This window comes from Prionailurus bengalensis, chromosome A2 (assembly GCF_016509475.1).
Source record: "Prionailurus bengalensis isolate Pbe53 chromosome A2, Fcat_Pben_1.1_paternal_pri, whole genome shotgun sequence".
Lineage (NCBI taxonomy): Eukaryota > Metazoa > Chordata > Mammalia > Carnivora > Felidae > Prionailurus > Prionailurus bengalensis.
In genome coordinates this window covers 14,818,491-14,836,263 of record NC_057348.1, presented here as the reverse complement: position 1 = coordinate 14,836,263, position 17,773 = coordinate 14,818,491, and the positions used below count along the sequence as shown (strand labels likewise).

General features: G+C 58.3%; 1 protein-coding gene across 2 annotated transcripts; it reads left to right on the top strand.

The window, feature by feature from the left end:
- The first annotated feature begins 1,123 nt into the window (after nucleotides 1-1,123).
- ATP13A1 (ATPase 13A1) lies at nucleotides 1,124-17,745 on the top strand. 2 transcript variants are annotated; one of them, XM_043587186.1, is made up of 26 exons: nucleotides 1,124-1,545; nucleotides 3,840-3,929; nucleotides 4,054-4,244; nucleotides 6,589-6,661; nucleotides 6,882-7,037; nucleotides 7,206-7,275; nucleotides 7,353-7,459; nucleotides 7,948-8,077; nucleotides 8,200-8,255; nucleotides 8,843-8,969; nucleotides 9,047-9,184; nucleotides 9,265-9,385; nucleotides 9,746-9,903; nucleotides 10,292-10,467; nucleotides 10,539-10,649; nucleotides 11,654-11,779; nucleotides 12,622-12,730; nucleotides 14,142-14,341; nucleotides 14,424-14,520; nucleotides 15,235-15,395; nucleotides 15,465-15,579; nucleotides 15,672-15,868; nucleotides 16,667-16,809; nucleotides 17,008-17,119; nucleotides 17,205-17,348; nucleotides 17,436-17,745. In XM_043587186.1, exons 1-26 carry the CDS (start codon nucleotides 1,150-1,152, stop codon nucleotides 17,544-17,546), a joined length of 3,615 nt encoding a protein of 1,204 aa, XP_043443121.1. In that variant the 5' UTR covers nucleotides 1,124-1,149; the 3' UTR covers nucleotides 17,547-17,745. The 2 variants fall into 2 exon arrangements, with proteins under 2 accessions (XP_043443121.1, XP_043443120.1); XM_043587185.1 differs by having other exon boundaries at nucleotides 1,135-1,545; nucleotides 15,235-15,579.
- Nucleotides 17,746-17,773: the final 28 nt, after the last annotated feature.

Genomic DNA, 17,773 nt, shown 5'->3' with positions numbered 1-17,773 from the left:
TCATCAAATTTCGGCTCAGGTCATGATTCACAATTGGTGAGTTGGAGCCCTGCATCTGGCTCTGAGCTAACAGCGCAGCACCTGCTTGGGGTCCTCTCTCCCTCTCTCTGCCCCTCCCCTGCTCACTCACGCTGTCTCTCAAAAATTAAAAAAAATTAAAAAAAAAAGAATATTAACGAAGTCCTACTGCATTTATTATGTTTTCCTTTTACAAAGTCTTACAGTTACTACCCTAAGAATATGCAACAATATAACCTACAAATATAAAGATCCTATAAAGAGTTTAAAAAGAAGTTCGAATAAATTTTCATGTGAGAGGAAAGAAACATTAAAGCGTTGTTATACATTTTAATCAAACATATTGTTTGAGAAACAATGTTTTCTATTTGTAGTACTGCCAAATACTACTAATTGCCGCTGTTAATTAGCCCTATTGTGGTTTTGCTCAAGCAATAGTAGCAGGAGAGTAAACATTACACAACATACGTAATCTCAAATAAACAATTTTTCGTATATTTATGTTAAAGTAGTAACATGTGTGTGTAATCATTATTTCATGATCGCTCTGGTGAGCTGTGGCTGTGTTCTGTATGCCTGTCAGCACCTGACCTCCCGCGGGACCCCCAGGGAGGGACCGCCCCGGCGCCGAGACCAACCAAGGACCTCGGTCCTTAACAAGCTCCACCCCCGTGACAAACCCCGCCCCTTCGGCGGATCCTGGCCTCGCCCCCAGAATGCCTGCGTTTCAGTAATTGGCCCCGCCTCCGCAGTGCCCAGGCTCCGCCCCTGATACGCAAACAGGCCATTGCTCGGTAGCCTAGGACAAGGGCTCCCCAGTTCCGGTTTAGTTGTCATGGTGGGGCCCAGCCCGCCTAGCCTCGTCTTTTCCGGTCTCAGTCCGGCGTGGCAGCGCGGCGGGGGCAGCCTTAGCCCTTTCAAGACTTTCTCTGTCATGGCCGCGCCCTACCTCTCCTTCCGGCCTCAGCCTGTCATGGCGGCGCCCGGAGTAACAACTTCCGGACGCAGCTTCGGCAATTGTCCGGCTCTCCCTAGCCCCAGCTGCCATGGCGGCACCCAAGGTTCACCGGAAGTAAGCCGTCGGAAGTGAGGCGGTGCCTCTGCCCGGAAGCGAGTGCGGCGCTGAGAAAGATGGCGGCGGCGGCTGCGGTGGGCAACGCGGTGCCTTGCGGGGCCAGGCCTTGCGGGGCCCGGCCCGGCGGGCAGCCCAAGCCCGGGCCGCAGCCGCGCACCCTCCTCGCCGCCGGGCCGGCGCTCATAGCGAGCGGTGACGAGCTGGTTGCTGCCGTGTGGCCGTACCGGCGGCTGGCACTGCTGCGGCGCCTCACGGTGCTGCCGTTCGCGGGTCTGCTCTACCCGGCCTGGCTGGGCGCCGCGGCCGCCGGCTGCTGGGGCTGGGGCAGCAGCTGGGTGCAGATACCCGAAGCCGCACTGCTTGTGCTCGCCAGCATCTGCCTCGCGCACGCGCTCACCGTCCTCTCGGGGCATTGGTCCGTGCACGCGCACTGCGCGCTCACCTGCACCCCGGTAAGTGCTCGGGCACGAGCCTGACCCTCGACTCGGTCGAACCTTGCGGCGGGTCGCAGTCACGACGTTTGTGTAGGTCCCCACTCCATCCCGGGCTTCCCATTTGCTGGGCCTGAGTCCCCAGCGTTGCCCTCTGGGTGTCCAAACCCTGGCCCTACTACTGACTTGCTGTGCGACCCTGACGCAGGTTATTTCCTTTTTCTGGAATCCCTCCTTGGTGTGGTCATTTAGGCTCGGGAAGCTAATATCTATAAAAAGCTCAGCGTAGGATCCGACATATGTTCTTCTTTGTTATGGCTTGTTAATGCTAGCGACCATAATAACAAGTACTAGGTTGCTTCTAGAAACGGTCCTACTTTCTTCCCCTGTGTCTCTGTCTACTACTTTGGTTTTCAGAGTGTGAGGCTAGACCCGCCGGGTGAGTTTACTTGTCTGTGGAGGTTGGTTTGAGAGCTCTGTTGTCTGGTGTTTACAGGCCCTCACACACTAGGACCAAAATTAGGTTGAAATGCACTTTGATCATAGCAAGCATTTAAGAGGAGCAGGAGCAGTTTGTGAGCAAGTGGCTTCAAGTGCTTTTTGCTTTTTGTCTCTTTATGCCTGCCTGCAAGCTGAGTGTGGTGACAGTGAGGACTTCTTTCAGAACACACTTTTAGAAGCACAGTAGCACTTCTGACCCTTAACTGCCAGGATCTGGATAGGGAGAGCTGCCCTGGGTCAGCAGTTACTATCAGTGACTCCACCACCACTCTCTGGGCCTGCCTTGGATGACACTGGCATGTTTGGAGCCGTGGGCACTGAGGTCCAGCCAGTCTCCCCTTTGATCCCAGGCATGTGTCTGCTGGAAAGAGAGGGAAAGGGAGCAGCATTAAGGGCGGCAGAAAGAGAAGTCCACTCTCTTTGACTGCACACATGGGCTGGGTCCTCTTTCTCTTCTGAGAGAATAAAGTCTCTTGTTTCCCCAACAAGCCTTATCCCAGGGGAGGGGCTCAAACTTACGGGCTTGGTGGCTTCGGGTCAGGACAACGAAAGATTCCAATGAGGGACCAAAAAATGGAGGGAAATTGGAGAGAGTGTGACGTCTGTCCCCAAACGTCCAACTGCCTTTTGACCTGCAGGTAAAAAACGTGCCTGTTCACTTCCTCTCCAGGGATGAAGGACAAGGAGCTGAGTGACTGTGGGGTTAGGACAGGCAGGTCCGGGATCAGAGATCTCAGACGGGTGCTTCTCTCTGGGTTTCAGTTCACCCTTGTGTAAAGCGAGAACTGTAACACCCACCTCCCGTTCCACAGTGAGAAGAGCCTGAAATGACCGCAGCCTTCCTGGCGTGGGGCCGGCCCCACGTAGCACTTTGCACTTTTTTTCCGCGGCATTCCCATCCCCAAGTTCATCGCTTAATGTTTTGTCTTTGTCGTTTTTTTTCCTCCTGCTTCCATGCCAGTGAATGCCCCGAGGGTCAGGGCCTTTCTACTGAGGGTCACCCTTTGGCGCCTCCCCGCACAAACACACACGTCCCAGGGGCTGAGTGGGCTGGCCCAGCAGCCGCGAGCTGGCTGCAGCGTGGGCTTGAGGGAGCACTGACTGACCTCCAGCCAGCGCCTCCATGTCATAGGTGCTGAGGGGCCTGCAGCGAACAAAGCAGACGAAAGCCGTTGCCTTCATGGCGTTAGCGAGAGAGGTAGAGCTCGTACTCAGCCATCAGTGCTCAAAAGGAAAAAGCGGGACGAGGAAAGGAGTGTTGTGAGGGCCCTTTACATGGAGCCTCCTCCAGGGCAGGGCTCCTAAGAAGGTGACATTTGAGCAAGGGCCTGACGCTGAGTGTGTGACCGCATGTTCCAGGCAGAGAAAACGGCTCGTGCAGAGGCCCTCAGCTGAGGCAAGGACGAGTCTTGCCTCGTCGTCCCTGGTCACTTCAGGACACGTGATGAACGGTTAAAGGAGGGGAGGCAGAGCAGCAGCAGGCCAGCGGGCTGGGACAGGGCTCAGCCCATGTGCATTGAGGGCACATCTCATGCGGGGGGGGGGGGGGGGGGGGGGGGGGCTTCTTCCTGTTTGAGTTCAGCAGCGCCCCAGGCATCAGGTGCTGTCCATCACTCCTGATTTTATGACACGAGACCGGCAGTGTGGTCAGGTAGTGTCTATGTCTCAATGACAGATGGGGAAGTGGCCGGACCAGCCTCCGGAGCCCAGTGGCGTGTTCTGCGCCCAGACCTGCGGTGCGTGCAGCCTCCCTGGTGGGGGCTGTGCAGCTGGGGGGTGGGAAGGGCTCAGCAGCAGCACTTTGTCTCTCACAGGAGTACGACGCCAGCAAAGCAACCTTCGTGAAGGTGGTGCCGACCCCCAACAATGGCTCCACTGAGCTTGTGGCCCTCCACCGGGATGAGGTAGGGACCTGCTGCTGGGCCGCCCAGCCCAGGGTTTGGGTCGGAGGGGGGGGTGGACTCCCAGGCACTGGCAGGCATGCCCAGGTTAGGGGCTTCTGCCACAGAGATGCCTCTGCTCCCACAGGGCGAAGATGGGCAAGAGGTGCTGTCCTTCGAATTCCAGAAGATCAAGTATTCCTACGATGCCCTGGAGAAGAAGCGCTTCCTCCCTGTGGCCTTTCCTGTGGGAAATGCCTTCTCATATTACCAGAGCAACAGAGGCTTCCAGGAGGACTCTGAGATCCGCGCGGCCGAGAAGAAGTTTGGGAGCAATAAGTGAGTCCCAGGGTGCCCCCGTGTTCTGACAGGGCTGGAGCTCTGCCCACAGTCACAGCAGGGACGCTTGGCCGTGCCAGTGGCCCCTTTCCCATTTCTGCCCCACCACGCTCCCGAGTCAGGGTGCCTAGGAAGTGGGGTGGAGGAGGTCACCCTTTAAACAATACATCCCAGGGGCGCCGGGGTGGCTCAGTCAGTTGAGCGTCCAACTTCGGCTCAGGTCATGATCTCACGGTTTGTGGGTTTGAACCCCGTGTCGGGCCCTGTGCTGACGGCTCGGAGCCTGGAGCCTGCTTCCGATTCTGTGTCCCCCTCACTCTCCGCCCCACCCCTGCTTGTGCTCTGTCTCTCTCTGTCTTTCAAAAATGAATAAACATTAAAAAAAATAAATACATAAACACTACATCCCAGGTGAATATGGCGGGCACCTTTTGAGAAATGTGCTGTGGTCTTGTCTCCCCTGAACTGGCCTGCTGACAGAGACCCTGGAGGGCCCTCCAGCGGGAGTGCGTGCAGCTCTTCATGGGAGCCTGGCCTGAGGCCCCGGAGTTGGCTGTTGATCCTCGTTTTGTAATTACTATAGTTTTTCTCTGGCTTATGTATTTATTTATTTTTAGTCTTGTCGTTTTATTTTTTTTAAAGTTTAGTCATTTTTGACAGAGAGAGAGAGAGAGATAGAGCATGAGTGGGGGGGTGGGGGGTGCATAGAGAGGGAGACACAGAATCCGAAGCAGGCTCCAGGCTCCGAGCTGTCAGCACAGAGCCCGATGCAGGGCTCGAACTCACGGACCGCGAGAGCACAACCTGAGCCCAAGTCGGATGCTCAAGTGACTGAGCCACCCAGGCGCCCCTGTTGTTTTGGAGTTTATTGATTTTGAGAGAGAACACGCACGTGCACTCACAAGTAGGGGAAGGGCAGAGAGAGAGAGCGAGAGAATCGATGCAGGGTTCGAACTCAGAAACCTCAAGTTCGTGACCTGAGCCAAAGTCAGATGCTTAACCCACTGAGCCACCCAGGTGTCCTATTTCTCTTTGTTTTTAAGTTTTTTTCCTGAGCGTAAGTTGTCACCTTTGTCCTCGTATTTTTCCCAGCACTTCAGGAAGAGTGGTAAAAGGAATTGTTAGTGATCACCCTGGCTCTCTTTTGTGCCAGGCACGATGCCAGCTGCCTTGTACGTATGTGCTTTCTCTTCAGTCACCGAAACCACCAGTGCCGACACGCTACTGGGAGGGGGCAGAGCTGGACTTCAGAGCCCCTGTCCCTGCCACCGTGATAATCATCCTCGACCTGAAAATCCTTAGACCCTTTAGGGAATTCTTCCCTGACTTCATTGCTTTTTAAAAATTACAGATGGTGGCAGCAGGGGCGGGGTGGGTTGGGGGGGTTGGCACCTGGGTGGCTCAGTTGGCTAAGCGTCTGACTCTTGATTTTGGCTCGGGTCATGATCTCGGGGTTTGTGAGATCGATCCCCCCCAAATCGATCCCGCGTTGTCAGCACAGAGCCTGCTTAGGATTCTCTCTCTCCTTCTCTCTGCCCCTCCCCTGTGCTTACACACATGCAGGTGCACACACAGTCTCACTTTCAGAATAAGCAAACGTTAAAAATACAGATGTGTTATTTCAAATAGCAACGTAGTGGGAAGGTTTATAAGAAATTTTTTACTTATTTCCCTGCTTAAGGTCAGCCTTGATGGTGGCATGGGATGTCCCCTTGCACACCTTCCTGCCTCATGCAAAGTCACCTGACAATGCGGAATGGGCCCCGGTTGTTATTGTTTGTTTTTATCACAGTGGATTCTTTTTCTCGCATCTCACCTCTAGTACTCATCTCTAAGGGCAGGGCGAGGAGGACCCAGGCTGACCTGGCTCGTTCCCTGGCCCGGCTGGGCTATCACACACGATGCCGCAGAACACACCCTTAGGCCCCACTCCTCAAATTCTGGGGCTTTCGTTGAGGGAGTTTGGGGGAAATTTCAGCTCCAGACCTCCCCTCTCGAAATCAGGGTGGGGCTCAGCCCCCAGGGGACCCCACAGTACCCCACAGCCAGGCCTCTTCTGCACAGCTTCAGGGCCCCCATCGCACAGTCAGGTACTCCTTCTCCGCCTGCTTGTCACCCAGTCTGATGACCGGTTCTGTCTTGCGCTAACCCTGCTCGAGTGCGTGGCTACCTGAACAACCTGTCGCTGACTCAGAAGCTTCACCTGGGTTCTGTGGAGCAGAGGGCTGGCAGCAGTTAGCATGCTAGTCACGGTCGAGTGGACTGTCCCTCCTGGCTCCTTGTTTCCCGGGGGGCTCCCGAGGCCTCACGCCGTGAACAAGATGTGGGGTCTGGTCTCTTGCAGGGCCGAGATGGTGGTGCCTGACTTCTCAGAGCTGTTCAAGGAGAGAGCCACGGCACCCTTCTTTGTGTTCCAGGTAAACAGCAGCTTGGGCTCTCCCCCCACCCTGTTCCTTGGGCCTTCCACAGCCAGAGCAGTCTCCTTTCTCCACACCTGAAAGTCTGTCTGTCTGCACGGGCCTGGGCCGTGGGTAGAACAGCCCGTGGTGTGCCTTCCCAGCCTCCTCAGGTGTCCATCTTCGTGTGCTCCCGTGGATGGACGGGCGGGGGTGTGGACACACAGGCTGTGTCCTGCAGGTTTTTTGCGTGGGGCTCTGGTGTCTGGATGAGTACTGGTACTACAGCGTCTTCACACTTTCCATGTTGGTGGCCTTCGAGGCCTCCCTGGTGCAGCAGCAGATGAGGAACATGTCAGAGATCCGGAAGATGGGCAACAAGCCTCACATGATCCAGGTGTGGCCAACAGGGAGACTTGCTGGGGGGGGGGGGGGGGTGCGGGGGGGCACCTGCCAGTCTCAGGGTGGGCGTGGAGCGAGGGCGGGGTGAGGTCGGCTCTCGGCGTGCACCTGCATCATGCCCCCTCTCAAGAGGCAGAGCTGAGTGCACCTCCCCTCCACCCAGGTCTACCGCAGCCGGAAGTGGAGGCCCATCGCCAGCGATGAGATCGTTCCCGGAGACATTGTGTCAATCGGTGAGGCACAGTTCTGTTCCGTCCTGGCGGGAGCCCTTCTCTCGGCTTCCGTCCAACCCTCCCGCCCCTTCCCGCAGGCCGCTCCCCACAGGAGAACTTAGTGCCCTGTGACGTGCTGCTGCTGCGCGGCCGCTGCATCGTGGACGAGGCCATGCTCACAGGGGAGTCGGTGCCACAGATGAAGGTGCTGGGTGGGGAGTAGGGGTCGTGCTCGGTGTACTCACGTGCCTCACTGTCTCATTCGTGGAGCAGGGAGAGGGCTGGTCGCTAGGCCGGGATCCTGCCTAGGCACGGCTGGAGGAGGCCAGAGGAGGTGCGGTGCCTAGATGGAGCTGCCGGCTCTCCTGGGGGGGTCTGCACCCTGAACGAAGGGGAGCTGGGTGGTGAAGAGAGAGGCCAAGGTCGTTGGGGGTTGTCCAGGCCAGGGACCGGGGATGTCGGACTAGGGTGGGCCAAGAGAAACCAGGAGAGCGTGAACCCCGAGTGAGGCCAGTTGGGGGATCCCGAGGAGTGGATGCGCACACGCAGGTGGGGAGAAGACGAGGTCAGGCTGGGAACCCTGTGAGGGTCAGAGTGGCCCAACCCAGCCCCAGGGGCCCCCTCTTGAGAGACTGGGGATGGAGAAGGAGGCCGAGGTGAGAGCGCCCTCACCGTCCTCTCTTTTCTCCTCAGGAGCCCATTGAAGACCTCAGCCCTGACCGGGTGCTGGACCTCCAGGCCGACTCCCGGCTCCACGTCATCTTTGGGGGCACCAAGGTGGTACAGCACATCCCCCCACAGAAGGCCACCACGGGCCTGAAGCGTAGGTGCCTTGGGGAGATCCGGGGGTGTTCTGGCCCCACCGTCCCCATCCCCTCAACACCTGCTTGGCTGTGCGGGAGTTGGGACAGATACAAGCGATGCTCGTTCTGTTTGTCTCTGCAGCAGTTGACAATGGGTGCGTGGCCTACGTCCTCAGGACCGGATTCAACACGTCCCAGGTATGGCCCCTTGTCTGGCTCTGGGGAGGGTGGGCCCCAGGGCAGGAGGCAGACAGTTGAGACAGTGGCTCTTATGGATCCCAGAACATCCCCGCCACGGGCTGACTCTGACAGAGGGTACTGGTTCGGGGCAGGGTGCAGAGGCAAACCCTAGACTGAGCCCGCTGTCCTCAGCTGAGCTTCTGGTGGGGAGCACAGACAGAGAACGGGCTGTTGCCACACACATTGGGATGGTGTACAGAGTCATGCTCATAAACTCTTCACTAAAATGGCATGAGGGCTGCCTGGTAGAGGTGATGGCCAGACCTCCCTCTGGAAAACCCGGTCCCCCATCTAAACCACTTCTTTCCCTAACCCCCAGTTTTTGGCCACTGGTCTCTATAACCCTTAGCTGAGTTGCAGCCTCCCACATACCTGTGTGGTCCCTGTGTCACGGCTGCAGGACTCACTGGTGGGCCCAGGGCAGGCCCTCCCCATCAGCAGAGGGATACTCTGACTCTCTGTGCTGTCAGATGCTGGAGGCCACCCCTACCCCACACCCCCACACCCCCATGCCAGGAAAGGCCTCTAACCCCCTGTCCTTCTAGGGCAAGCTGCTTCGAACCATCCTCTTTGGAGTCAAGAGGGTGACTGCAAACAACCTGGAGACCTTTATCTTCATCCTCTTCCTCCTGGTCTTTGCCATCGCAGCAGCTGCCTACGTGTGGATTGAAGGTATGCACTGTGGCCCCTCACCTGTCTGCTGGGACCTGTCCCCATGGCCCCCAGGCTGGCAGGCCCTGTCTCCGCAGGCACCAAGGACCCCAGCCGGAACCGCTACAAGCTGTTTCTGGAATGCACACTCATCCTCACCTCGGTCGTGCCCCCTGAGCTGCCCATCGAGTTGTCTCTGGCTGTCAACACTTCCCTCATTGCCCTGGCCAAGCTCTGTGAGTGCCTGGGACAGGGTTGGGTGCCTAGCGGGCTGGGGCCTGGCAGAGCCCCTGACCCTGGCTCCTCCCCTTCCCAGACATGTATTGCACGGAACCCTTCCGGATCCCGTTTGCCGGCAAGGTAGAGGTGTGCTGCTTCGACAAGACAGGGACCTTGACTAGCGACAGCCTAGTCGTTCGTGGGGTGGCCGGGCTCAGGTGAGCATGGGGGGCCTGGGCCTCTCCCCCAGCAGGTGGCTTTCTGGGAGCTCAAGGGACAGGCGGCACCCACCCAGACCCACCCACGACAGTGGACCACTGAAGTTTGATCAGGCGGCAGAGGGGGGTGTTCCCCGTGTACTCTTCAGTGTGACAGCAATGTGGAGGCTCAGCTCCCACCCCAAGCAGCCATACGATCCCTAGAGCCGTCTCTGAGATGGGCACAGTTGGCACGAAGACCAAGACCATGCGTCTCAGCCCCTGTAGTGACTGGCACAGAGTGGAGGCCCATCCCTCATCCTGGCTAGCAAGTCCCAAGAGTCCCTCCACTCCATAACAAGCGGTTTCCTCTCTTTGCAGAGACGGGAAGGAGGTCACTCCTGTGTCTAACATCCCTGTAGAGACACACCGTGCCCTGGCCTCATGCCACTCCCTCATGCAGCTGGATGATGGCACCCTTGTGGGTGATCCACTTGAGAAGGCTATGCTGACAGCTGTGGACTGGACGCTGACCAAAGGTGAGGGGCTGGAGCTTTGGGCCCAGTTCTCACACCCCTGGGTGGGCGGGCTGCACCCCTCGGAGACACCTGTGTGTCCACCTCGGGCAGGCAGGCCTATAACCGTGATGTTCCCCTAGGTGGGCGGGCACAGGCTCACCTCTGACCTGAGACAGTCCATGCCCGTGGGAGTAGAGCCTGCCCCACCCTGTCAGAAGTCACAGGCAGGGGCCTCTGAGCACAGGTCTCTCAGCCTTGACCCTACCTGGAGTGAGGAGCCTCCCCCCAGCCCCCACCTGCAGGCCCTGGGTCTGGGGGTGGGGGGAAGAGAGGGGTGGAAGGGGGAGGCGGGGGCTTGGCTGCCTCTTTGGAGCGAAGGCCCTCAGGATTCGTACTTATTTGTTTCCAGATGAGAAAGTATTCCCCCGAAGTATTAAAACTCAGGGGCTGAAAATTCACCAGCGCTTTCATTTTGCCAGTGCCCTAAAGCGAATGTCCGTGCTCGCCTCCTATGAGAAGCTAGGCTCCACTGATCTCTGCTACATTGCGGCTGTGAAGGGGGCCCCCGAAACCCTGCACTCCATGGTGAGCCAGCCCCGGCCCAGGGGGAAGGGGGGCGCGGGGCGGTCGGTGACATCCCCCCGCGTTCCCTGCAGTTCGCCCAGTGCCCACCTGACTACCACCACATCCACACGGAGATTTCCCGGGAAGGAGCCCGAGTCTTGGCGCTGGGGTACAAGGAGCTGGGGCATCTCACCCACCAGCAGGTAAGGGCCCAGGCTCTCCACCTGCCGGCCCCTTGTCCTCACCGCCTTCTGTTCCCGTCAGCGCCACTATGAGCAGGCATGGTTCCTTCTTCCTCTTCCCATGTCTCTACCTTTGGAGGCCCTGCGTGGCACTCGGTCCTTGGTCCCTTCTTCCCCACTGTGTGCCCTGTCCCTTAGGGGACCCCATCCCATCTTGGCCCCTGAGGCCACTTCTGCCGAGCACAACCAAGGCCCGCCTCCATCCAGCTTCCTACCCCTACACCCTTGGGTCCTCACACCTCCCCAAGGATCACCAGGAAGCACCTCGGATTCCTGTCTCCATCCCAGTTCTGCCCCTACCCTGTCCAACCACCCTGTCACCGTGTGGTCTTGGGGCGCCTCCAGCTCTCGTTCACGCCCTACATCGTCACATCGGTCATCGGCTTTCTTCTCCCCCTCCACCGTCAGTCCTCCTCCTTTATCTGCTTCCACCTGGGCCCTCATCCAGTCCACTTAACACCTGGCAGCTGAGAGATTCTTCCAGAGTGCGCACCAGATTGTGGGCTTACGTTCAGAGCCGCCCTGCTTGATGCCGCTCCCTGAGTCTGTCTGTCTCGTTCCCCTGCTGTTCTTTCTCATGGCAGTTAGTGCTCTGGTTTCTGTGATTTTATTTCACATCGCTTCTGGTAGTAGGCAAGCTCTGTGAGGGCAGGAGGTTTGGGTTTCTGATAGGAGGAACAGGGTGAGTGTGTGCTCAGTGATTAACAAAGGAGTGTCTGACTTTGTTGTCTGGGAGGCTGAGTCACAGGGGCTCCGTGCCCTGCTGTTGCCCACGTAGGGAGGAAAGGCCCCACGGTGGGGAAACCACACAGCACTGCTGAGCCCCTGTGGGTCGCCCTCCCCACTTCTCAGCTTCTGACCCTCACATGTTCCTCCTGTAAAGATGGGGCCTTCCCTGACCTCCCTTACCAGCTCAGAAGTGATGGGGGGATGGGTTGTAAGGCACCCCTGTGTTCCCCACACAGGCCCGGGAAGTCAAACGGGAGGCCTTGGAGTGTAACCTCAAGTTCGTTGGCTTCATTGTGGTCTCCTGCCCGCTGAAGGCCGATTCCAAGGCTGTGATCCGTGAGATCCAGAATGCGTCCCACCGGGTATGGCTGCCACACCCCTCCCCATTGGGCCCCAAGGGTGGCCTGACGGGTGGGTGGGTCTTTGTTCCTTCCGGAGAGGGGCATGTGACAGTAGAGGACAGTTCTCCCCTCAGTGGGGCAGGTTTGAGTGGGTATCCAGGTCTCAATAGCAAGGACGTCTTTCTTGGATTTCAGCTGAGCTCCGTCACAGCTCTGGTGCTAACGCTTTTCCAGGCTTGAGGATGCCTGGGGACCCGGCCTGTGCCCACCCACCTCAAGTTGCTTCCTTAGCCCTCAGCATCCTTGGGATGCAAGGGCAGTTCCCCCACTCCACCCCATCCTAGACAGGAAGAGCTGGAGCTGGGACAGGGGATACAGAGGCACTTCCCAGACAGACCGCATCCATCTGTCCTGTGGTTTCTGTTTTCTAGTTTGGGACTCAGGATGCAGTTTAGAACGTGGGAGGTGAGTGAGCAGTCACAGAGGTGGTGACATGAGCGGCACCCACCTGGCTCTCAGCAATCACAGCCCGTCTTCCCATCACTGGCCCCTAAGTGCAAACGCTGGAGCATCTGTTCCCCTCTGCCTGGGGCAGCTACCAAGCCAAGGGGGTCCACACCAATAGCTGGTTCTTAGTTTGTATTACAGAAAAGGCTTGAGTATTTTCAGAAAGACGTGCATACATGAATTATTTGCATAAAATGCCACCAAGTTGGGGTGGATTGTGGCCCCTGGAACCCATTCTGCATCAGGAGACCAAGACCTCATTCTGTGACCTTCTCTAGAGGGGACTCGATCACCAGGTCTCCGGGCTGGAGTTTGACCTGCTGAGCCCTGCCCCACTGAGCCCTCTTCTCTTCCAGGTGGTCATGATCACAGGCGACAACCCGCTCACTGCCTGCCACGTGGCTCAGGAGCTGCACTTCATTGAAAAGGCACAAACGCTGATCCTGCAGCCTCCCACAGAGAAAGGTGAGGCGCCGTGGAGCCCTGGGCTCTGGGGGACCCTGAGTCCAAGAACAGCTCCTGTCTGGTGGCCCACCTGGATTTCAGGCCTGAGGAACATAGCCTTGCCTCGTCGGCATGCTCAGGCCCCCTGGCCAGGGAGTTCCACACCTGTGTGTCCAGCAGCGTGCGAGCAGCTACTGGTTCCAGGATCAGCGATGACTTACAATCAGGGTGGTTGGTTGTCATCAGCCAGTCTGTGTTTTCTGTCCTCACACCTGCCTTGGGGCCGGCAGGCTGTCGTACCTGGTGAGGGTTCTCGTAAGCACGGGGATGCTGGCATGACCAGACCCCAGGCAGAGGGCGCGGTGCACGTTACCACCCTTGTCATCTCCGCACCCCATAGGAGGAAACTGACAAGGTCAGCTGTTAGGGCCCCCACTTTGTAGACAAGGAAAGAGAAGTAAACTCATCGACCTCAGTCGCTCAGTGGTACTTGGAGGATTTGCTCCCAGGTGTCCTGACTCCAGAGCTCATGGCCTCTGGTCATTTCTGAGTAACCAAATTGGCTGCAAGTGGTGCCCAAGGGTAGAGTCCATTGAGGGGCACATCCAGCCCCAGCACCTCCGGCTGGTGGGGTGTGGGGTCTGTTAGATTGTTAGATGCCAAGGGATGGCGTCTGGCTGGGGAATGACATGCGTCGGAATGTCACCAGGCTGCAGATCAGAGGAGGTTGCAGCTTTGGGAACTGGGCTGGATTCTAGAATCTCCCAGCCCTTCCAGTCAATGCGTTAGTGCCAGATCTCTGTCGTCTCTGTCCCAGCCCCAGGCACTATGGTCTTCCAGAGCCCAGGGATTGTAGGCAGGTGGCCCAGAGGTGGCTGTCGGGACTGTTGATTGGCAGATGAAGCTGGTCTAACAAAACGGCCACAACAAAAGGCACGTGGAGGCTGGTTTCCCTCCTAGCCAGGACAGCCCAGGATGAGCCATACAGTGCCAGAAGGCCTCCCTCAGCCGTCCTTGTCACTCAGCATCCACGTCTAGGCCAGCCATCTAGAAAGAGGAAGTGGTTGGTAAGCAGTGTCTGGCCCGAGGAAGTGACTCAGGGTGTCCAGGCCCTAGGAGAGGAAGGTTTCAGGCAGGCCCCAGGGGTAGGGGTGCCTTGCTCCTGAGGTCAGGCTGTCTGGATTTGAATCTGACTGTCATGTGGCCTCAGGCCAGTGGCCTAGGCTCTGGGTTCTTGAATCCTTTGTATGGGTGAACAATCTGTGGGGTTCCTGGGCTGCAGGTGTGGACCCGGTTGGTAGGGATAAAGAGGGGTGAGGGCAAGAACATGCGTCAGGGAGATGAGACTAGGACCGTATATGTGAGGTCCATGTGAGGGGGATTTGCTGAGCGGCTGAACCCCTCTCCCTGACCCTGGGCTCTGGCCCTGCAGGTCGACCCTGCGTGTGGCGCTCTATCGATGGCAGTGTCATACTGCCCCTGGCTAGGGGCTCCCCAAAGGCGCTGGCCCTGGAGCACGCCCTGTGCCTCACGGGTGACGGCCTGGCCCACTTGCAGTCCGAGGACCCCCAGCAGCTGCTTCGCCTCATTCCCCACGTGCAGGTGTTCGCCCGCGTGGCCCCCAAACAGAAGGTGTGTACAGAGGAGGCAGAGGGGCAGGTGGGGCCCTGGGGGCGGCACGGAGCCCTCACTCCGCCCATCTCTCCCCACGTAGGAGTTTGTCATCACCAGCCTGAAGGAGCTGGGCTACGTGACCCTCATGTGTGGCGACGGCACCAATGACGTCGGTGCCCTGAAGCATGCTGACGTGGGTGAGTCCCTCAAGCTGATGGACTGTCGCTTCCATCGCTGTTCTGCCAGCACGGGCTTAGGCTTAGCTTCAGAGACACGTCACTGAGCCAGGGGCCAGTGGGATTGGGGATCTGGGACGTGCAGGCCTGGAAGGGACACAGGTGTCTGAGGAAGAGTGAGGTGAGGGCATCAGGGCCTCTGGGAGGCTCCATGTGGCAGACACAGCTCGGTTTGCTGAGGCCCCCTGGCCCCACGCAGGGACCACGTGGGCACTGAGGGCCAGAGGCCAGTGAGAGATGGGACAAGTGGCGATGCACAAATGGAAGCTGAGGCATTTGCCAAGCGTTCATAGGCTTGGATTCCTGTCAACAGAATGTAGTCATCGGGCTGATGTTTAAAAACCGATCTGGCGTACTTGTAGCTCTTTCGAGATTCTTAACTGATTTATTAACCAACTGTGGTGTTTATCACCTATTACGTCTTAGAATTACGATCCTTGGCAATAGACTTAGGGAGTCTGTTCATTTTGTCTCCTTTGTGTTTTGTGTGTTTGGGTGTTGCTTCCTAAATGTGGAAAGTAAGATAGATGCTCTCTGAGACACTCCCTGGGGAGATGGGCTAAGATGAGGAAGTTGGGGCTCCTGTGAGCAGACTCTGCACTCTGTACTCCGCACGGGGCCTGAGTGGCAGGCTCCTTCTGGCTCCAGACATACAATCACATGCCTCTCCCCCAGGTGTGGCACTCCTGGCCAACGCCCCCGAGCGAGTTGTTGAACGGCGACGACGACCCCGAGACAGCCCCGTCCTGAGCAACAGTGGAGTCCGGGCCACTTCCAGGGCGGCCAAGCAGAGGTCGGGGCTCCCGCCTCCCGAGGAGCAGCTGGCCTCCCAGCGGGTGAGTCTCAGGAGGGGGGCACCAGCATCCCCTGGTGGCCATGTCTCACCCGTGTCGCCCACCACACAGGACCGCCTGAGCCAGGTGCTGCGGGAACTGGAGGACGAGAGCACACCCATCGTGAAGCTGGGGGACGCCAGCATCGCTGCACCCTTCACCTCCAAGCTGTCTTCTATCCAGTGCAGTGAGTCCCATCCCCAGCCCCTCCCTCGTGCCCACCCCAGGCCTATCCTGATTGGCACCCATGCCCACACCTTCCTCCCCCACCCCCCGCAGTCTGCCATGTGATCAAGCAAGGCCGCTGCACGCTGGTGACCACGCTGCAGATGTTCAAGATCTTGGCCCTCAATGCCCTCATCTTGGCCTATAGCCAGAGTGTTCTCTACCTGGAGGGCGTCAAGTTCAGTGACTTCCAGGCCACGCTGCAGGGGCTGCTGCTGGCCGGCTGCTTCCTCTTCATCTCCCGCTCCAAGGTGGGCTGAGACACAGGCAAAGCAGGGGTTCCCTCCCCAGCCCACGAGTCCCTTTGCCTCTTTGGGCTAGCTAGGATGGGCTGTGAAAGACACCACCACGTGTCATCCATTTGTCCTCACAGCAGCTCTCAGGGTGGGAACTGTCATCCCCACATCACAGATGAGAATCAGGGGACAGGGCAGGTACATGCTGAGACTCCCCAAAGTGGCACAACTCGGTTCCCAGCACTGTCTGCCAGCTGGGGTCTCAGGTGGGCCACATAGAGCCCACAGACAAGGAGAGGACAGATGGGGAAAATAATTATTAAGACCACTCAAAGCGTGCGGTGTCGTGAAAAATACAAAGTGACTCACAGGGCACAGCCTCATGGTCATTCAGGGGAGCCCGTAGGGTTCCCTACAGAATGAGGGAACCGGCCAGGAAGTAGGCAGAAAGGTTATAGGTTGGCATGGGCTGATGCAAAAGAGGCCCTGGAAGCTGGAGAGGGTGGGAGGTGGGTGTTGTCAACCATGCACACCCAGTGGGCCCCAAAGAGGGCTTTGGTTTATTGTAGAACAAGGGGAAAGAGGATGGACTTTAAGTGCCCATTGACTGCTGTGTGGAGTGTAGGCATTGGCTGAGGGTGTGATGGCATCTAGGCTGAGGTGCTGGGGCACAAGCAGGACTCCAGGGACGGGTACTGACTTATAACCTCCAGGATTTGGTGACTGCTCTCTGCATGAGCCCTGCTAGGAGGCAGGGTGGGAGAGTAGGCCCAGGGTGAGCCTGGACCTTGACCCCCCACCCTGCTGCTACAGCCCCTCAAGACTCTCTCCCGAGAGCGGCCCCTGCCCAACATCTTCAACCTATACACTGTCCTCACGGTCGTGCTCCAGTTCTGTGTGCACTTCCTGAGTCTCGTCTACCTGTACAGCGAAGCCCAGGCCCGGAGCCCTGAGAAGTGAGTGCTGTCCCAGCATGGGGGTTGGGGAGGGGCGGAAGGCAGTGTCCCTGCGGTGGAGGGTGCACGAGGATGCACACGCAGACATTGCCCTGTGGTGACCACAGCCAGGCAGTGGAGTCAGCCAGGGACAGCCCTGGCTCTGTGCAGGGATGGTGAGAGTCATAGGGTGGCCCTGTCCCCCATGTGTTGCTGCAGGCAGGAGCAGTTTGTGGACCTGTACAAGGAATTTGAGCCGAGCCTGGTCAACAGCACCGTGTACATCATGGCTATGGCCATGCAGATGGCCACCTTTGCCATCAACTACAAAGTGAGGTCCAGCCCATGCCTGAGTTCACCCTGCCCACTTTCTAGGCCCCCACAGCACTTGACTGTCCATCCATCTGTCCCCACAGGGCCCACCGTTCATGGAGAGCCTACCAGAGAACAGGCCCCTGGTGTGGAGCCTGGCTGTGTCACTCCTGGCCATCGTGGGCCTGCTCCTTGGCTCCTCACCTGACTTCAACAGTCAGTTTGGCCTCGTGGACATCCCCGTGGAGGTGAGTGGCCCCGTGGACGTGGCCCCACGACTCAGCCTGGGCCCCCGACTGTGGGCTTCCAGCTCACCAGTGCTCCCTGCCCCGCAGTTCAAGCTGGTCATCGCCCAGGTCCTGCTCCTGGACTTCTGCCTGGCGCTCCTGGCCGACCGTGTCCTGCAGTTTTTCCTGGGGACCCCGAAGCTGAAAGTGCCTTCCTGAGATGGCGGTGCCGGCACCTGCTGCCCATGTTGGTGCCGCCGGGCGGAAGCCCCAAGCGGGAACACTGCCCCAGTGGCCACCAGGACTGATCTGAGCTGGGACACCCCCTATCCCCCACAGCCATCTGAGGGCCTGGCTGGCAGAACCAGCCCTGGGCTGGCACCTTTGGTAAATAAAGCCGCATCCATGATTTTAAGAAGCCCTGCCTCCACCTCTGTCTGCACCAC